General features: G+C 36.7%; 1 protein-coding gene across 3 annotated transcripts in view; it reads left to right on the top strand.

Moving 5' to 3' along the window:
• Positions 1-21,175, top strand: part of CPNE8 (copine 8) — a 360,644-nt gene that overhangs the window by 250,653 nt on the left and 88,816 nt on the right. For 2 of the 3 annotated variants that reach the window (XM_025455580.3, XM_035707441.2), the window contains one exon: positions 3,632-5,367. The exons of the other annotated variant lie outside the window; for it this stretch is intronic. In XM_025455580.3, the coding sequence (XP_025311365.1) occupies positions 3,632-3,820 (189 nt within the window). In that variant the 3' untranslated portion in view covers positions 3,821-5,367. Of the gene's footprint in view, positions 1-3,631; positions 5,368-21,175 lie in introns of those variants that run through there. 3 annotated transcript variants of the gene reach the window in all.

Genomic DNA, 21,175 nt, shown 5'->3' on the forward strand with positions numbered 1-21,175 from the left:
AGACAATAATCAGAGTGGTCTGAGAAGTTGAATGGAAAATGATCGTGGAAGGATATGAGCGATAATGTTATAGAGGGCATATTTTGTCCTGACAGCTGTAAGATTTGACATTAAAAAGAGGTAAAGGAAATGAAGTCACTTGTCATTTTCATCTCTCACTTAGGAAAAGTTCCTTGTGAAATGATTGAAGAGCTGAATGTCCTGTGGGAAAGGTTTAGATAATTTAGGTTACTGAGTAGAAAGTTCTTAACACTTTTTGTCCACCCCCAGCACACAGGTCGGATGAGGTATACGCCTGTTAATAACAGGAACTCGCTATGGCAGTGATTCTCACCATGGGGGCAAGGTCCCCCAGTATTCAAGAGGAAGGCAGATTTTGTGGCCCCACTGAACAAATCTAAGTTAAATGTGGTGTATACTTTCCTCTTCAGCTGAAAACTAAGATTTCTTTCTTGCTCATTATTTATAAACATGTTTTAAATATGAGTAGAACTGCATGTATTATGAGAAGGGTGGTTGTGAATCTGAGTTTTCACATCCCAGAGCATCAATTTCTTAAATATGAATTTTAATTTACTTCAATAAAAAAAATTAGCACATCTCATAGCATTTGCTGGGGAGTTGAAGCATTGGGTGTTTTAAAATAACAAAAAGGCCAGGAATTACTTAGAAGACAACTGATATTGTACTTAAATTTGATAGGGCTAAATGGAGAAGGATAGTCCTTGTATTTAATGTTTGATGTGAATGTAAATAAAAAACTATTAACAATATAGTTTCATATTTATATTGAATATATACATGTATAGGTTGATGAATAGTAATAGTGATGATTACAACTATCACATATAGTATATATTATGAGTTGAACACTGTTTTGAGCACTTTACATGTTAATTTATTTAATGTAGCAACCTGATGAAGTATTATTCTTATTGTCCTCATTTTTAGAAGAGGAAATGGAGGCAAAAAGTGGAAAACCATTTGTCTAAGATAGCACAGCTAATAAGTCGGAGAACCAGGCCCTGAACCTGGGCAGTGTAATTCCAGGGCTTGGGAGAATAGAGGGTAAAAAGATAAATGAGTTTAATGTCCATAGTGTGTAAGTAAAGCTAAAGAGTCAAAGAAAAATATAAGAGCAAAATTGAGGGGCGCATCGGTGGCTCAGTTGGTTAAGCATCTGCTTTTGGCTAGGGTTGTGATTCAGGATCCTGGGATCAAGCCCCAGGTCAGGCTTCCTGCTCAGCAGGGAGTCTGTTTCTCCTTATTCCTCTGCTCCTCACCTGCTTGTGCTCACTTGCACTCTGTCAAATAAATAAAATCTTTTAAAAAAATAAAAGAGCAAAGTTAGAGTAAACCTATAAACCGGTGAGATCAACTGTTTGCTGGAGGTACCATCCTTTCCCTCCAATGTATGTAATAGCTACTGATTTCTGAAAAACTGAACTCTTAAAAAGAAAGTTTAAGGGATAATTACTATATACTAAGCCTACTAAATACTTATTTTTTAAATCGATGCCTTTTACAAGAAGAATGAAGTAAGCTATAGCAATTAGATATCTTTTTCTCATTAATCCTCAATCTTGTTGATTCCTATTTTCTCACTTTTCTAATTATAGTTTCAGAGAAAAAAAAAAAAACTCTAACCTTTTTTTGCACCTCTTTGATTTTTTGTTAAAAATGTCAAGTCTTGTCCAAAGTTAGATAATTTGACTTCACACAAGCTCACATCCCCTTCAGTTCTCTTCTCAGTTGAAGATTATATTCGCTCTGTTAGTTTCTCTTACCCTCACTTAGCTCTCTTCAGGTGAAAGAGAAAGCTTTGTCACCTTTCTACTACACTTTTCTAAAAGCTGGGTTGAGTTTTCCTCCTGGTTTAGCAAGACAAGGTATTATAGTCACATAGGTTGCTTCTGCCTACCGTATGTCTTATTTAAAAAGAAAAGAGTAATTTTGTACTCTACCTTAAAAGAGACTGTGTTCACTGCATAAAAGGTATTATACTTGCTATTATTTGATTTCTCAAAATTTTAATTTGGTTTATCTGTAACAACCTGACCATTTTAAAGCCTGCTTACCCATAATAGTTTTTTTTTTTTTCTGAAAGCACATCTTGAATAGCTACTTAAATCAAATACAATTTTTTCAAAATAAATTTAACATAGCTATGGTATAGTACGAGATTGGAGCGTGCTTTGTCTAGAGGAGAAAAAAACGATTTAGTTCAACTGTTAAATATTACACTCAGATATTATTCAACATTCTCAAATGTGTTCACTGTGCCTTTTTCTCTAAGACCTAAAATTACTGGTTTCACAACATTAATGGTTCCAAACATTTCCAAGTTGCTTCAAGAATCATCATGTCTCTGAAGGGAAGTTGAACTAATGCCCTCAAGCAGCACATATTTATTAACTTAAGTAACCATTGTAAATGAAGATAGAATCAAGCAATTTATTGCCAGAGTATTTAATGTTGAGCTGATAGTGGCCCTCACATAATTGCTTAAGTAAAGATAGGGCAGTTATTTTTATATGATATAAAAACGAGAATGATGATATTTCAATAACAAGTATACCAACTCTCATGCTGAATTCTTTTCATTTTCCATTCCAAATAATAGATTTTTCAAAAGCCTCATCTGGGACATGTGACTTGACATTTTAGTAATAATGAAAAATACTGCACATGTGTTTTAGGATTCTTTAACAATATACACTTTCTTTTTTTACCCTCCCCTGGATACTGTTTCTACACTGTAAGTTGAATTAGGCATGTACTAACTCCATTTGCAGGAAACTGAGCCCTGAAGAGGTAAATACTCTATCCCACTGGCTGTCAGGTGAGGTATAGAACTCAGAACTACAGAACACATGTAGCAGCATGATGGCCCTGTCGGAACCAGGAGACATGAGTTATTGGTAGGAAAAAACAGAGAAAACAATTACATCTCTTCTTTTTTTAAAAGATTTTATTTATTTTATTTATTTGTTCACGAGAGACAGAGAGAGAGAGAGAGAGAGAGAGGCAGAGACACAGGTAGAGGGAGAAGCAGGCTCCTCATAGGGAGCCCGATGCGGGACGCAATCCTGGAACCCCGGGATCATACCCTGAGCCAAAGACAGATTGTTCAACCGCTGAGCCACCCAGGCATCCCCAATAACATCTTTATATTTTATTTTATTTTATTTATTTTTTAACATCTCTTTTTAGATAAAGGATATACATTAGAAACGTTTGGTCATTGTAGTAGCTAGCTGTTGGCAATGAATCAAATCTCGTTGTGACACCTGGGTGGCTCAGTAGTTGAACATCTGCTCAGCGCGTGATCCCAGGGTCTTGAAATCGAGTCCTCCATCAGGGTCCCCTTGAGGCGCCTGCTTCTCCCTCTGCCTCTCTCTGCCTATCTCTGTGTTTCTCTCTTGAATAAATAAATAAAATATTTTTTTAAAAAAAATCTCTTGAAAATGCATAGTAATTACTATCCATCTAACCATTCCTCCAGGCTTCTCTGAATCTCAGTTAAATGTGTACATGTTTCGATTTTTGTGTCTATTAAATAGCGTGCTAAAGTCTCTGAAATCACTTTTCTTTCACTCATTAATGAATTGTGATTTCACCTCTATTTTAGTTTGTGCCATTCAGAGATTATATTGACAGAAGCGGAAACCACATCCTGAGCATGGCTAGATTGGCTAAAGATGTCCTCGCTGAGATCCCTGAGCAGTTTCTCTCCTACATGAGGGCCCGTGGGATCAAGCCATCACCTGCGCCCCCACCATACACCCCACCTACACATGTGTTACAGACTCAGATATGACTGTGCTCTGAATTGCTCAGTTAAGTACACTTCATTTAGAACTGCTGAGTCAACGCTTTGCTCCTGGTGCTCTGTAAGGAACCAGGGAATGAGATCCTTTTCTCAGTTTGGTTTCAGCAGTACTGGTTAATATGCTTTCTCGGATCCAAAATTAATTCTCTTTCTAAACCAAAACTGTAAATATAGTTGTTGCATGAGCAACAGAAAAATTGTTTAAATGCTTGAAGCAAAATATGGATGTCTTCTCTGAATCTTTCTCTCTCTCTCTCTTTTTTTTTTTTTTTTTTTGGACAGAAACAGCTAATTTCCAATGTATTGTTGGGAAAAAGCACAATATGTTTTTAACTCAAATATTGTCCTCGACTGCTGTGTGTATAGGAAAGCAGTCTCTCTGTATCAATGTTTACATGTTACAACTTTTTAAATTTCAATACTTTTATAACTGTTCTTAAGAATAAGAGTTTTGAAAATTGAATCCTTTGTCTTCTAAATTGCAATAGCTATAATCACAAGAGCAATATCTCTTTGAATGACTGTCTGGACAAATGCAATTGCAAATAAGGGAAGGAAGAGATGCTTTCATATTTCTCAGTAAGTGAATTGTCTTATGAAGCCGCATCTGCTGAGTAATGAGTTCCTCTGCGTTGTTTGCCAAGTTAGGGAGTTTAAGCTTAGCAGATGTGTATCCTGTAAGAACATGCATTTTTCATGGAGTTTGGGTTCTAAATTTAGACTGCAGTCAGTTTATGTTCTGTAATTCTCAGTAGAAATAATAAAAAGTCAAACATCGTGAACTGTAAAATGCACAGAAAATACTTTGTGTACAAAGTAGCATCTTTATATTATAATGCTATTTAGAAAGACTAAAACCCAGAATATTTAACTGTGAACCATGTAGCAGAAGTTTTAAACTTTTTATTCCATTATACCTTGTCTAGATATTTTAATTCAAAGGGATACTGGCTCTCCTGATTTGGATTCCTTGTTATCACCTTTTCATGTTGCCCTGCAGGGTGCACAGGCTGGAAGTTTTTTTGTGAAATTCCCAGTTAAATATACACAACCATGTGACTTAGTGCACAACACATTTGTGAAATAACCTACTCCTACATACTGAACTGCCTGTCCACAATTAATTGTAAAGAGTTTTTGCATGTACAGTTTTTACAAGAATAACAGTTTTGTGATGTTGTGTCTAAATTAAAGCATTTCTTTAGAACAAATGGCCTTAAATTCTCACAAAATTCCTGGAAATGATTGTGAATTGCCTTCAAATAATAGAAAAGTGTATTTTTTTTCTTTTGTGTCAACAATGTAACTGCTTTATAATATTTTTCCTTACTTAAACCCTATTTATTACTTGGTTTATTTCTACTGTATGTTGTTCTCTCTGTCCCAAGTTGACTTAGGGTGACTTTTATAAGCATGAAACTATTTTATTGAAAAGAAAACTATATACACCCACATATCTAACATTATCAATTATATAATTATGTAATAATGAATTGTCCATTTTTAAGTATGTATTAAAATCTTTAAAGGGATAACTATTTGTTCTGGAAATTTTATGTGTGAGTGATGTGGCATGTGATGATTTCCCTTACTGCTCATAAATATTTTTACTGGTATCGTTTATTAACCTACCAATTTTTTTTTAATTTGCCTTCATTGTTTGGTCCAAAGAAACAAAGATGAATAAGGTTAGTATGCTTTCCTTCTTGGCAAACAGTTATTTTACTTTGAACTAATCAGAGAAAGTGAAGGATGCTTTCTTATCTAAGTAATAGTGTGCTCAAACTTAGTGGGGGCAGATGGCTAAGAAACAATCTTTAGTTACAAGCCTTGCCCTTTGTATGGCAGAGTGGTCACCAAAATGCTTGTGATGGGAGATTGATCTATCTACTATCTATCTATCTATCTATCTATCTATCTATCTATCTATCTAAGAGCGTGTGAGCAGGAGGAAGCAGAGGAAGAGGGAAAGAATCTCAAGCTGACTGCTGAGCATGTACCACAACACGGGGCTCGATCTCACAACCCTGAGATCATGACCTGAGCCCAAATCAAGAGCCAGACACTTATAAATAAAATCTTTTTAAAAAGGGAGGGGGGACGCCTGGGTGGCTCAGTGGTTAAGCCTCTGCCTTTGGCTAAGATCATGATCCCAGGGTCCTGAGATCAAGTCCCACATCGGGCTCCCTGCATGGAGTCTGCTTCTCCCTCTGCCTTTGTCTCTGCCTCTGTGTGTCTCTCATGAATAAATGAATAAAATCTTAAAAAAAAAAAAAAGAGTCAGACACTTAACGGACTGATCCATCTAGGGGCCCTGATGTTAGTTCTATATTTTATGTTTTAAAATACCCAGTCTTACCTTATCTCTGTGTAAAGAAACCAAATCTGAAGGGTTTGAGTGATTTATCCAAGTCCATGTAACCAAAGCAGAGCTGGTTACTACTGCAGAAATAACTACTTAAATCTTCTGAGGGATCCCTGGGCAGCTCAGTGGTTTAGCGTCTGTCTTCGGCTCAAGGCGTGATCCTGGAGTCCCGGGATCGAGTCCCTCGTTGGGTTCCCTGCAAGGAGCCTGCCTCTGCCTATGTCTCTGCCTCTTTCTCTGTGTCCCTCATGAATAAATAAATAAAAATCTTTTTAAAAAATCTCTGAACTGCCATTAGGGGCTTTGTAATGAGAAATCCCAGGAATAAGATCCATAAATGCAAATGCACATCAATGGTTGCACATACAAACTAGGTGTGAGGGATATGGAACATTAGGTAATAGACCAGAAAGGTATGTGTTGGGAAAAGAGTGATAGCTCTAAGTCATTAACCTCACTACAGAAAGCAGACTGTGACCAAAGGATGTTGGTCCTGGGTGTTATCCTCTCTAATCTTGTTCCTTTCCTCTCTGATGAGAATCATTTTAATTCCAGGATGAGCCATTGGATGTCTACTCAAGCATCTCTGTCACTGGTCTCACCCAGTTATATATTCCCATTGCTTCCCAAATAAATATTAAAATTATCCAGGCTCGTCTCCTCACTTTTTCCAAACAATCTGAGTTCTTCTGAGGTCTCAGGCATAGATAGTTCCTACTCTTTCCTTCCACCAGGCTCTCTCCGTAGGCCTCCACCTAAAATACCCTTTGCATCTTCTAGCCCAAGCCTGGTCTTCTTTTTTTTTTTTTTTTTTCCAAGCCCTAATCTTCTTAATCATGTTTTTTTTTTTTTTCTTAAAAACTTCAGCTAACAGTGATCAGTAACTTCTGTGAACTCAAACATGCACTGCATGTTAGCATATCCATAGCCTCATTATTTATAAACTATTTTACTTTGGGGCATCTTGATATCTCCCCAGCACCAGAGAATATGATTTAATGGTACCTGGATAAAGGTAAATTCTAAAAGCTTCCCAGTTTACTGTATTGAGTAACAAGGTTGTGAAACTGTTGCAATTAGAGGATATCAGATGGCTCGATCACTACTTTTAAAATCCTCTCCTCCAGCATGTAATATGGGGCTAAAAGAAGAGGTGGGTATGACTTTGAATGGTGGTATGTGTGAGGGAGAGAGTGGCAGTGGAACAGGGTTGGAAGACAGGCTGTTCTGTTGTTCAGATTTAGTGAAGATAATTAAGTAGGCTCATGTACCTTTTATTGTTATTATGGTAGTTTATCACCTGCTTAGGATATAAAGACATTTCTCTCACAAGATGAGACTGATGCGGGGATCCCTGGGTGGCTCAGTGGTTTCGCGCCTGCCTTTGGCCCAGGGCACGATCCTGGAGTCCCAGGATCGAGTCCCACATCAGGCTCCCTGCATGGAGCCTGCTTCTCCCTCTCCCTCTGCCTGTGTCTCTGCCTCTCTCTATGTCTATCATAAATAAATAAAAATAAATCTTAAAAAAAAAGACGAGATTGATGTGGTTGTTTCTTAGAGGACCAGCCACTGCCAAAGATTTTACTGAAGAGCATGCTTTTTCCTTTCAACTTGTGTTTATTTCAACTATTTTATATCTTTGTGTTGCTCAGATCTGTAATTGACACAAAATGGCAAGATACTCAATAAAAACTCACTTGAAGACTAATTTCTATCATTAGCACAAATCAGATACACTTCCCAATAAAGAAACAGAGCTGAGGATCAAATTGATTTCCTTTGAGTGCATGTGGTATCATTTAATAAAGATCAAAAGGATGGAAATCTACTTGTAAAAAGCTAATACTGTGCAGAGCTTTCCTATCAGTGAGTCACAAATAGCTTTCAGGTATATGCCATGCAGATGGGCTACAGGTGTATACCTTGCTGATGAGCTGTGGGGTATACAGCTTGGGATAACCGGGACTCTCAGGCTCCAGCATCCTTATTGGCTAACCTCAGGATATCTTACAAATACTTTTTTTTGTTAAAAAAATATGTGTATCTTGACAGAAATGCTCTGCATTATAGAGATTATTTCTCAAATAAGTTATGAGTGTCCTTATGAGAATCTCAAGTTTACATTAATCATGTATCTCGTTTTACATTGAATTACAGAATTTCTGAGAAACCTTTCTTGCCTTGTCAATCATCTTGTTCATAAACATTCCACTACACCCAGAAAGAGTGGGTTCCTTAATCTATCTATTACTATAGGACTCAAAAGGCTTCAAAGCATAATAAAATCAAAGGAATTCAACACTTGTTTTTTTCTCTTAGAATAAACAATTCTAGATGCTCCCCCTCCTCCTCACCATTGCTGTGTTCCTCACCCCAACTTCCCACCAAATATTCTTCTGTTTGCTCTGATGATCCCTGAAAGTCATTGAACACTAGGAAAGCCTTTTATTCCCCCAAATATAGGAAGGTATTGAGATGAAAGACAAGGAGGTTTTGAGAATTAATAAATGCATTTTATAAATGTACTGACCTAAGTGCACCATGATTTGTTTTCTAAAGCCTTCATCAGATTCCACATGATTTTGAAGAAAGACGCTTTAGTATATCATGAGCATACAATTGCTGAAAGGGTTTCCTTGAAGATGTGAAGGGGGAAACGAGAGAACCCACAAACACAAGCCTAAGCTATGTTTATCACTCCTTCACACCAATGATTATGTTTGCAACATTCACAGCTCAGATTTCAAGCTTCACGACCAGAGTAAGAAGTCACCAAATAGTAATATTTGCCCAATAGATAAATGACCCATAATAAAATCATTTTTTTTAAAAGTTAATGTGACCCCAACCACTATTTTAACTGTATGGAAATATTTACTTGTAATAAACACAATATACTAACATAATACACAGATGTCTCCAAACATAGTGATTGTACTAAGATTATTCCTTGATGGCAGACTAGTTCTGATTCCTAACAGACTTCTGAACAGTTTTAGAGTAACCATCTTTAAACCTCATAAGGCAGAGTTGTTACTTATTTAATATTTCAACAAACCACCCCTGGCCCCATCATCTCCCATTGTTCTTATTGCCTGGACCTTGGAGATGCTCTTAAGGTGCATCTAAGAGAAAGATGACCACTGAGCTCTTACCATGGAAAGAGCAAAAGCAAACTGTTCTCAACATTTGCTCCTTTAGTTTTAAAGCAGCAATGGCCATGACCTTGAGATTTTCACATCATAAACTTATTCATTCATTTAATTTCCATGAAACAGGACTGCTGGACATTCCTAATATATTTAGATAAGCTGATTTCATACAGATAGGCTTTCCTATTAGTCAAAGAGGTGGATATCATTGACCTTACAAATTAGGAGGAAGGATGAAGGAAAGAATATGCTCAGGGCCTGCTTAAAAATAGCTCCTCAGGGGCACCTGGGTAGCTCAGTGGTTGAGTGTCTGCCTTTGGCTCAGGTTATGATCCCAGGGTCCTGGGATTGAGTCCTACATCGGGGTCCCTGGAGGGAGCCTGCTTCTCCCTCTCCCTGTGTCTCTACCTCTCTCTCTTCTGTCTCCCATGAATAAACAAGTAAATTTTTTTTTAAAAAAGCTCCTCTTTCAGAGATTGTCCTCACCTTACAAAAGAAGTTAATAGAAATTTTTTTAAAGATTTATTCATTTATTCATGATAGACACAGAGAGAGACAGAGAGGCAGAGACACAGGAGGAGGGAGAAGCAGGATCCATGCTGGGAGCCCGACGCGGGACTCGATCCTGAGACCCCAGGATCGTGCCCTGGGCCAAAGGCAGGCGCCAAACCACTGAGCCACCCAGGGATCCCCTAGAATTTTTTTTTAAAGACTGGCTTAGTATTTTTGACAGTGAACAACCAGTTTGATAACTCCTACAATATCCACAAGATAATTCTGACAAGAAACACTAATTAAGGCATGGATCAAATCTTTGAGAAATATATTTAAATCTAATATACCTAAAAATAATAAAATTTTACTGTTTAACTTTCAAAAAATAACAAAAGGGATATCCTATAATTAAGAGATGGGCAATTTGCAATGCACTCATTCTGCATCATAAGACTTAAAAGAAAATGCAGGAACCCTGAGAAATCAAGTAGCAATTACTAGAAACCCCTTTGGGTTCATCAAGAACAAACTTTTGAGTCCCTAAAATTATATGGACCTAACAACAACAACAACAACAATCTATGATACTTTTTTCAAATTAGGTCATCAGATGGCAGTCTAAGAAGGTAGTTTTAATTTTCCATTTATTTTCTGAGGATGCATGGTAGTTTTAAATCCATGATTTGGAATCTAAATCCAAAAAAATTATATATGTGCTTGGCCTCTTCTATAGGCTTGTTATAAAATTACTAGAAGCTTCACCAGAAAGAGTATGACTCATTATGACGCCATATATTAGAGCCAAAAGATCTGAGTTTATCTCAGCTATTTGATTTATTTAAATATCACTTAAATATCCAATTTTAATTTTTATCGTTAATGTAATGTAATGTAATTTGCAAGGGTCCGTAAAGCACTATCCTGTGGTTCCATCAATGACAGAAATGATTTCAATTGGAGCACACTCTGAAACTTGACCCTTTAAGAACCTGATGGGAGGATTTTATTGAATGAACCTGATATATAATAAGCTACCAAGGGACCTTCTGAGAGATTGACCAGAAAGAAAGAAAACTCAGCTTCCTATTTAAAGTGGCAGGGTATTAGCTTAGCTATTAATCTAAGTCAGTCTTATTTTCACCATTCCCTTTGTCTGAGAATCTGGAGTATATAGGAAAGATGAGAGAAAAAGCCCAAGTCCCCTTGCTCTGTCAATGCCTTTCATCTTATGTGCATGTGCCCTCATGCCTGTGTCCCTGCTTTCACCCTCCTGTCATTGATCACATTTTCAGTTACTTGTTTGTCTGTATTTCAGGTTTGTCTGTGAGCTCCATGATAGCAGAAAGCAGGGCAGTCTTGTTCACTCTTCTCTCACACATAACACAGGGCCTAACTCTTAGTAGGACATCAATTGAATTAGTGAAGGGAATTCAGTCAAATGAATGATCGCTAATAATGTTACATTAGTAACTTGGTGTTTTAAGATAAAACTGAATCACAGTATATCCAGACAGAGAGAAATCAGCAAAAATCTTAAAACAGCATCCAACCTCACTTTTCCCATATTTATTTATCCTTTCCTCTAAATCTGAACTGTGAAAGGGAATAAATAGAGATTAACAGCTTCTCTCTCTCCACCTGCTCTCAGGCTTAATTAGCAGGGAAATGGTCAAAAGGCAGGCAGGCAGCAGGAGGGAAGAGATAAATGAAGCTTTGACACAATCTGATAGCCACAGGTCCTGACTCTGGATAGTCTAGGGAGAAAGTATTCATAAAATGCCAGATCCTATATAATTTCTGCTCTGACCAGGCATGCTAAATAAGCCAAAACAAAACAAAAGGCTTTTAAGCCTGCAACTTACCTTTAAAATGAAAATGACAAGAATTTATATTTTATATGTTGGGAAACCATACTGTAGCCTCACTTTCACATATTATCTATGCTTTGCATATTTCCAAGTGGATTATGCATGCTTGTGTGTGGGGTGGTGGTGAACATATACCTTCATTCATGCATGTACCTGCATTTATGCGTAGGCAACAGTAAATGTGAGGGCCCTAAACGAGGGTGTTTATTATAGAAAAAAAATGACTTTGCTTTACAAGCACTTACTGCCTTTCCTGGGGCTGATTATCTATCCTGGGGGAAGTATTCCCAGCCTGTACAAAATGTGGACAAGAACACAGAAGGTTAGAACTTTGCAGCTGCATTCATAATAGGACAGGTTGACTTGCAAATCCTACTGTGCTAATATTTATGATTTGTAATGTATTCTTGCATCCTCTGCTTAGCAACAAGGGAAAAGGGTTTAATGAATAAGAATTTGGCTGTGGGGAAGGAATGTGGAGGACTATAGTTATTCCATATTGGCATCTTAGCTCAGAATTTCACCCACCATTCAATCTAAGATTGAATTCTACTTAACTTTCTAAGAAGAAATGAATAAATACTCAAAATCCTACCTGCATCCCCCGTTAGATCATCTATGTCCTATAACTATTTCCTAAACCATGGTAATGAATTTGGTTTAGCATTTAATCACTTGCACAGCACTATCTCATATGCAATCTGTCTACACCTGTCAAAACTCTTTTCGCCCACAGAGATTCAGCTCAAATGCTGCTTTTCACCGATGCTGTTCTGCATTCCCTAGATTACTGGGAATCAATGCCTCTTTTTCACCAGCCTGTATGTATATAGATAGTCTGCTCCGCATCTCTAGGGGCAGGCTATTTTGCAGTGGGGAGGTCTTACTGCCCTAACCCTGTAGGGGGTCAATCTAAATCTGAGGTTCTGTAACAGGAAGCCCATCTGCCTAAAGATGTGAGTCACATTCTCCGATATGATCTCTGTCAAAGATAAAGGTAATCTTTACCTCCCATTCACTTTACTTTTTTGTCCTATTTCTCACTGCTTCAAAGAAGAAGGGGGTGATTTATCCAGTCTCTCAAAGACCCCAACAGTCTCCCGGGGAGTTCCTGACCAGCACTGTTCCTCAATCTCCTTCATGGCTCTGCACAGCCACCCTTGACTGGGGTTCCCCCTACCCTGCAGGATAGAATCCACAATCCTTAGTTTGTGTTTTCTCCTAAGGCAGAAACCCAGCCAAAGTCTTGGGGTGCATGCAGCTTATTAGGGAGCTAATCTCCTGGAGTGGGACTGAGAGATTTGGGAAAGGGACAGAAAGAGGAAATCCAATATAAGGGTGTTATCAAAGTCACTGAAGGCAGCAGGGCTCCTTCCTGCCTCCAAACTCCTAAGCATCATACAGAAAACTCAGAAATCACCCACCTTAGGACTGACCAGGAGAACCATTGATCTGTAAGTCTCTGTCTCCTGCTGGATGGAGCAGCCTGCACTTCTGGGCTGCTCACACGTGCTTGAGAAATGTGTACTCTGGCATCTATGGCACGGGAGCCTTTCCAGGGTGAAAAGTCAAAAACATGCAGTACAGGGTTAAGGTCAGACATCATCTGCACGACGTGGGGTGAAGCCTGCATCAAGCCAACTAGGGCTAAAATTAGAAGTGAGGCTAGGAGAATGAGTGGGGTCATCAGAGGCATATGAAGCACTGGGCCCTCGAGATTCAACCTTGAAGCAGGCATTACCTATATTTGCAGCTTCAAATCCTGCTGCTTCTCGTTGGCGCAGGAAAGGCGGCTCGCATTCACGTGCCTGCAGTTCTCCAAACACACCATTCCACTGCATATTCCCTGCTTTTCCAGGCGCACTTTCTCATACTCACTCGTGCTTGTCTCCCAAAGCCCTGCTTAGGTATTTCTACATGAGTTCAGCTTTCCTTCCTTTATATTATTTCACTACACTGCAGTTATACATGTTATTTAATAGCACATCAAGTATCATGTTTATTTAAGGTCACTATTTCATTAAAGTGTAGTATGCGATAAGAAATGCAAAAATTCTAAGCACATTGCTTAATGAGATTTCCCAAGATGAACACATCTATGTAACCACCACGTAGATTAAAAATATAGTATTACCAGCAGCCCTCCCTGGGCCCCATTAAAGACACAAATTCCTCCTCAAAGTAACCACTATCTTGACTTTTATCATATTAGGTTATTTTTATATTTTTTTCCTCCAAATTTTATATAATTGGAATAATACAATTTACATTCTTTTGTCTAATTTATTTCATCCAATAACCCCTTCATGAGATTTATTTATTTACAAGTACTTGTACTTGTGCATAGCAATTTTTTTCAATCTTCTATAGTATTCCATTGTGTTAATATACCACATTTTGGATTTCTTTATTAATGGGGTTTGAGGTTATTTTAAGTTTTAGAATAATATGAAAAAAGCTTTATGATTACAATCATACATGGCTTTTGATACAAATGTGCCTCTATTTCTATTGGGTATATACCTAGAAATGCTCCTTGCCTTTAAGTCTACATGGGTTGAAATTAGTATAACTAAGCTGCTTTTGCTTAGTACTCTTCCGGTGTATGCTTTGTGTTTTTTGTTTTTATTTTGCAACATATTACCTTCAATCTTTTTTATTCTTGTGTTTAAGATTTCTTTTTTGGTAGCAGCATTAACTTGAGTATATATTTCTGTGTCTCCATGAAGAGGCTTTGAATTTTCAGTGGGTAGGTTTCCCTGAGGTAGTGCTCACAGATGGCTAAATCTGTCTAATTCTGAGGCTGCATATTGGGAAGTCCTTTTGCCAGAAGTCACATTCTTCAGCACAGGACTGAAGACTCTGTTAGTGCTAACAGTATAGCTAGTGTTTCTAGATATATACATCATATTCAGTTAAATTTAAATTTAAGCTAAACTGGGCAGCCTGGGGCTCAGCAGTTTAGCGCCTGCCTTCGGCCCAGGCCGTGATCCTGGAGTCCCAGGATCGAGTCCCACGTCGGGCTCCCTGCATGAAGCCTGCTTCTCCCTCTGCCTGTGTCTCTGCCTCTCTCTGTGTGTCTATCATGAATAAATAAATAAAATCTTTTAAAAAATAAATTTAAGATAATGAATACTGTTTCAGTGTAGGTGTATTCTAAATAGTGTATGGTACATACTTATACTAACGCATTTTTCATTGTTTATCTGAAATTCAAATTTCAGTGGGTATCCTGTATATTCACTTGCTAAATCTGGCAAACTTTGGTACATTCATTCTGATAATCAAATATGAGTATTTTGTCCATTAGCAGTTGATGTAATTGTCGATACATTTAGGTAAATATCAGGCATCTTACTATTATGTTTCTTTTTTTCTTCTTGTTTTTTATTAACCAAGAGTTTATTTCATAATAAGAATACCAATCTATTAGCCTCTTGGTTACATATTCTTTTACTATTCTTTCAGTGTTACTAGAGATTATATAGTATGTCCTGACTTATTAAATTCTAGGGAAAATAATACTTATACCATATCCCAGAATGCCAGAATTATAAACTCTTTAACTCTGAAATTTTTTAATTTTGTTGAAGTGTATCTTAATTCTACATATATGTTAAACTTTTTAAGATACCATGACTAAGTTTGTTAATTTATACTTACCCACATATTTTTTTCCATTTTTCTTCATTACTTCTTGCATTTCAAGATTTCCATCTGAGATAATTTTCCCTTTGCCTTAAAAATTCTCTTTATTTTCTCTTTGTTTAGGAGTCTACGGATGACAAATTCTCTCAATTTTTTTCTTGGAAGAATAGATTGTCCTGTGTTCACTTTTGAAAGATATTTTCTCTGTGCAAGAGTTTTAGGCTGACATTTACTTTTTTGTTTTACACCTTAAAGTTATAATTCCCTTATCTTCTCCTGTCCATTGTTAAGAAATGAACCCATAGGACCCACAGTTTATCCTTAAGGGTAATGTGCATTTCCCTAGAAAAAGGTATTTGTTGCTTTTGGTATTTAGCAATTTTACTATGACATTCTTTTCCTTGTTTTTGTTTTTATTAGAGCTTCTTGAAATTGTGAATTGATATTTTTTTATAATTTTGAAAAATTATCAGTGATTATCCTTTTAAATATTGCTTCTGAATTATTCTTTTGTTCTTCCCTTCTAGAATTTCGGTTTCAGGCCCTATAAATTATTATACACTTTCAAACTATATCCCATCTGTCTTTCTCTATGTGCTTCAGCTGGATATTTTCCATTAATTTATTTTCTATTTGATTAATCTTCTCGAGTCCAATCTCCTGTTAAACTCATCTATTAAATTCTCAGTTTCAATTATTGTGTTCCCTATTTCCACTTGATTAATTTTATACATTTCAGTTCTTTAGTGAAAATTGCCATCATCTTTTCTACTTTTTCAGCATATTAACCACAGTTATTCCATTTTATTTTTTAAAGGTGTATTTATTCATTTTAGAGACATTGAGCATGGGGGTAGGGGCAGAGGGAGAGTAACAGAGAGAACCTTAAGCAGACTCTGCCCTGAGCACAGAGCCCAATGCAGGCTCTATCTCACAACCCTGAGATCATGACCAGAGCTGAAAACAAGAGTCAGACACTTAACCAACTGTGCCACCCAGGTACCCCTTCACTACAGTTATTTTAAAGTTTGTGTTCTGATAGCCAATATCTGGCATGCTGGTGGATCTATTTATATTTTTGTTTAGTCTCTTGTCCTATTTCTTGGTTTGTCTATTAATTTTTATTTAGTACCTGAAACGTGTATGAAAAAATTATAGAATTTCTAGAAAATTTGTTCATTTGTTCTTCATAGACTTCTCTATGTCCAGTGTCCAGTGCTCAGTATTCCTCCTATCCAACACTGGAATGTCCAGTGCTCAGTACTCCTCCTATTCAACACTGGAGTTTTGACACCCATATTTTCTCATTTACAGATCTATTTTCTTTGCCAAACTGTGAGATTCTTGGGGACAGGGATTGTATCTTTGTGTTGATTATTTACAGCCAGCACAGAGCCTGGTGCATATTCAGTACTTAAATAATACACATTAAACTAAATTGAATGACCAGTGGGTTGAGACTATAAAAATAGTTGATTTGATGAGCATGAAATTTAACTTGAAGGGAAATTTTTAATATTTCAACTATCTATGAATTTTTCCAGATTTTCATATGGTTCTAACCCTTTTTGATATAATTAGTATAGCAAATAGCCTCACAAATTATTTCTTTTCCCCTGCTATATAATGGGAACCATTCCTCTAATCCCATTGGAAAGTGGCAAGCCAATACAAAGGTACTATTTTGGGGGCACAAAATATCGTTACAGATTAAAGAAAAATAACTGAAAACCTCACGCTGTTTTTAATGGTTGATGTTTCTTCACCCTCTGCTTAAAATAAACTACAAGATGAACACCTTAGTCTACCAGTGACCAGTCAACCCCATCTTCTTGAGCTTGCATCTGTGCTGCCTTTTCCCCATTTCCATGGCAGCAAAATGAAGGACCAGCCTACCATTGTAGTGACTTCAGTAAATTCTTGTTTGCTTTTTTGTCTGATAGTGTTATTACTTTGGTTACTGTTTCCTAGATATTTTAATAAACTCTCAAAACAACCATCTCCTCAGAACACTATGGTGTTCTCATTCCTGTTCAAAGATTGAATTTGTAATAACTTACATCCCATCAAATACTGGAAAAAAACTAATGTGTAAATATGGTATGTAGCTTGATTTTATATAGCTCCAAAGGGAACAAAGTGGATTTAGTGATAAAGTTACAAGAAAACATATTTCATATAAATATGAGGAATTTTTTTAAAAAAATTATAATCTTTCAACTACAGAGTAGCTGGAATAATAAGATAAAAATCTTCTCTTACTGAGTCTATTTAATAAGGATGACCTCTTGAAGCTGTCATAGGAAATTCTTCAATAAGTTTTTATAAGATAACCTTAAAATTCTAATCCAAATAAAGTTGCTTCATTATTATATCCCTCAAGTTATCCTTCTTCTAAGACAATGCTTATAATGTATATATTATATATATGTAATATATGATATTATTGTATACCAGGCGCAAAGAAGAAAATAAACTAAGTGATATGATAGAAAACATTTGAGTGCTAATTTTAGATTGAGTAGTCAGGGGGTCAACTGAAATCTGATGGTAAAGAATCAGCTGTAAGATCTGGGAGAAAAAAGAGGAAACAGCTAACAACAAGGCTCTGAGGAGGAAACAGTTTGTCATGGTAGAAAATTAGAAAGAGAGGGGCCTGGGGGGTGACTCAGTTGGTTAAGTGTCTGCCTTCAGCTCAGGTCATGATCCCGGGGTCCCGGGATGGAGCCCCACATCGAATTCCTTGCTCAGCGGGGAGTCGGCTTCTCCCATTCCCTCTGCTCCTGCTCACTCTCTCTCAAATCAATAAATAAAATCTTAAAAAAAAAAAACCCAAGTATATTGAGATAAGTGAGTTAGATTGTTGCTTGGTCCACAGTGAACATCCTTGGTGACTATTTTTCCTGTATTGATATCTTAGCTTCACAGAATTTCAGTTCTTTGTAATTCTTTATTACTTTTCATTTGTTTCTTAAACAACTTCAGTGTATCCCTTTATTTTTAAATAAGAAACAGTGAAATAAAGAAAAATAAAATAATAAAGGAAAAATGAGAAGATATGGGGTTTATAGTTTTTTCATTTATTTTCTTCTTTGTTCTAATTCTCTGTCAGCCAACTTTTCCTGCTATAGTTGTTTGAGAATATTTCCATAAAATATTAAATTTTATCACTTGCTTGAGTAAATGCATGCAATTACTAAAGAACATTGTTTGAATAAGCATATAACCTATAATGAAGGTGATTAGCATCATTTCAATACACAAGTTCCTCCATGATTACTAAAGAGTCATTATCTCTTGGCTAAATAGGATATGAAACTGAGACCTCACCACTTAAGGTATTTCTGTTATAAAACAGCCATAGTAGAAAATAATCGTGCCTGGAAGTGTTCCACACTGGCAATTAAATTGGAATGACCCTGTAAAACATCAGTACACTTTTAGTAATTTTTTTTCCTCAGTGTCTAGAATGAATATGACCACAGGGCATTTGCTGGGGATTAAAGTCTAATAGTAGTTTCCAAACTATTCACTTCAGCTACTTATTACACCCTGTAGGATACAGTCCAAAGACTGTTTGAGACATATATATATATATATTTTTTTTTTTAACTTTTTGTCTTCACATTGCTAGCAGTCTTCTTTATTTTTTGGAGTAGAGATCTGCTCCATCGCCAGAATGAGTCTACTAGTGCTTTATATACTCTTCGCTTTAGTCAAGGTTTATCATTCATTAAATGTGACCCCCACATATTATTATATTTGGTAGATCGTTGTAAGCAAAATTCTTCAACTTCTCAAAACTGGCTGTTGCCAGTTCATGTCTGATCACCAGCTTTCATAATATAATGCTAATTGGATTGTGTCACTTCTCTGCTTAAAATCCTTCAACAATTCCCTGTAGCCTTCAGGACAATATCCAAAACCCCCTTTGCCTGGCATACAAAACTCTTAATAACTTGCCTGATTCCTGTCCTGCTACTCCAGGCTCATTGCCCACCGGTATCCCCACACAACCTTTGTTTCTGTTATGTGGAACTTTCTGTAGTTCCCACAGTCATCATGCTTAAGAGCCCACAGTTTTCTCACTTAGAATTTTCATTCTTCCCATTCCCCCCTTCTTCATCTAATGATTTCTAAAATATAGACTTCTTTTTCTGCCATTCTTCTGTACGTTCTGGATTGTAGTACTTATGACATAGTGCTGTCATTGTGAAGTTAATGGCTGTTCTCGTCAAAGAAAACTTCTGTTTTCTTGAGAGAAGATGCCAAGTATGACCTATCTTTAAACCCTAGATTCTAGCAATGTTTGTTCATATTGAGTATTCAATGGATGTTTGTCAAATAAATGAATGAATGAATGAGGAATATTTGTACTTGACACAATAAATCAAATGAATACAGTTTATCAGCCATTTTGTGAGATCAAAATCTTGACAATAATTCCAAAGTCTTAGAAAATAATTCTAATGGCATCAACTAAATCTGCATTTTGCATGTGCTTTTATAGCTCTAGCCATTCTCTCCCCAATTACAATAGCTCAAATCTCCTTCCTCTTCCCTGTCCTCCTTTCTTATCAGGCTATAGACAACTTTTGTCTTAGTTTTAAACCCAATATCCAAACTGTAGAATTTTCGAGTGAACTAGAAGCTGTTAAATAGTTATGTGCCAATCCAATACTTCATTTTATTATTTATTGAAGTACTGAGACAGAGTATGCTGAAGCATCAGTACATACAAAATTAAGTCAGTTTTATCTGTGTTTCAGTATCTGATGCATATAAATTTCTTTTAATGGACTCCCCAGAGACATTTTAGTTTGAAATTAGTTTGAATGAAGCTATTTATAAAAGCATTCTCACCAAAATTTTCTTTGTTCTTCTTTGATTTTTTTAAAGATTTATTTTTATTTTAGAGAGAGAGAGAGAGAGAGAGAGTATGAAAGCAGGGGGGAGGGGCAAAGGGAGAGGGAGAGAGAAGCAGACAGCCCACTGAGCAGGGTGCCCCATGTGGGACTCAATCCCACAGACCTCAGATAATGACCTAAGCCAAAACCAGGAGTCAAATACTTAACTGAGCCACACAGGTGCTCCATGTTCTTCTTTGATTTTTAACTATCTTAGTCATCCCCACTTCTTTGTACATCTCTTACTTCAGATTGATTTTTTTTTTCAAAATACAGATTGTCACAACCTAGCACTCTTATGAACTGCTGTCTATCCAGGAATTATGATTTAATAAAAGAGGCAAGGGCATATTCTGAAACTGCTCTGCTTGTGTGTGTTTTTCCTGTGGATAAGACATAGCTATGACTTTGTCAGTTCTTGCTACTGCCAAAATCAAGAAAATAATTACTAGCTAGCTCTGTAAACAGTGACACTCATATTCAATCCAGAAACCCAGAAATCACTTTCAATCTTTTTCTCCTCCATCCATCCATCTTGTCTGTATTATATCTTAAATAGCTCTTAAATACACCAATTTTGTCATTTTCTGCTGCTTCCATCTTATATGAAACCACCATAATCTTTGACTTGAATGAGTATGACAGCCACCTAACTTGCTTGCCTTCCTTCCCTATCAATTGTTGCAAGACTTTATCCACACTGCAGCCTGGGTTCTTTACCAATCTGATGACATTGCTCCCCTTCATTAAATCTATCAAGACTTCTCTTGCTGTTAGAGGAAGTCTGCAGTTATTATCATGGTCTATAGATTTCAATTTATATGTCCAGCTTGACCCCTTTCAAACCCTTCCTCTCTTCCCTAATTCCTTTTCAAACACACATATGTATGCGCGCGCACACACACACA

This window comes from Canis lupus, chromosome 27, assembly GCF_003254725.2.
Source record: "Canis lupus dingo isolate Sandy chromosome 27, ASM325472v2, whole genome shotgun sequence".
NCBI classification, from domain to species: domain Eukaryota; kingdom Metazoa; phylum Chordata; class Mammalia; order Carnivora; family Canidae; genus Canis; species Canis lupus.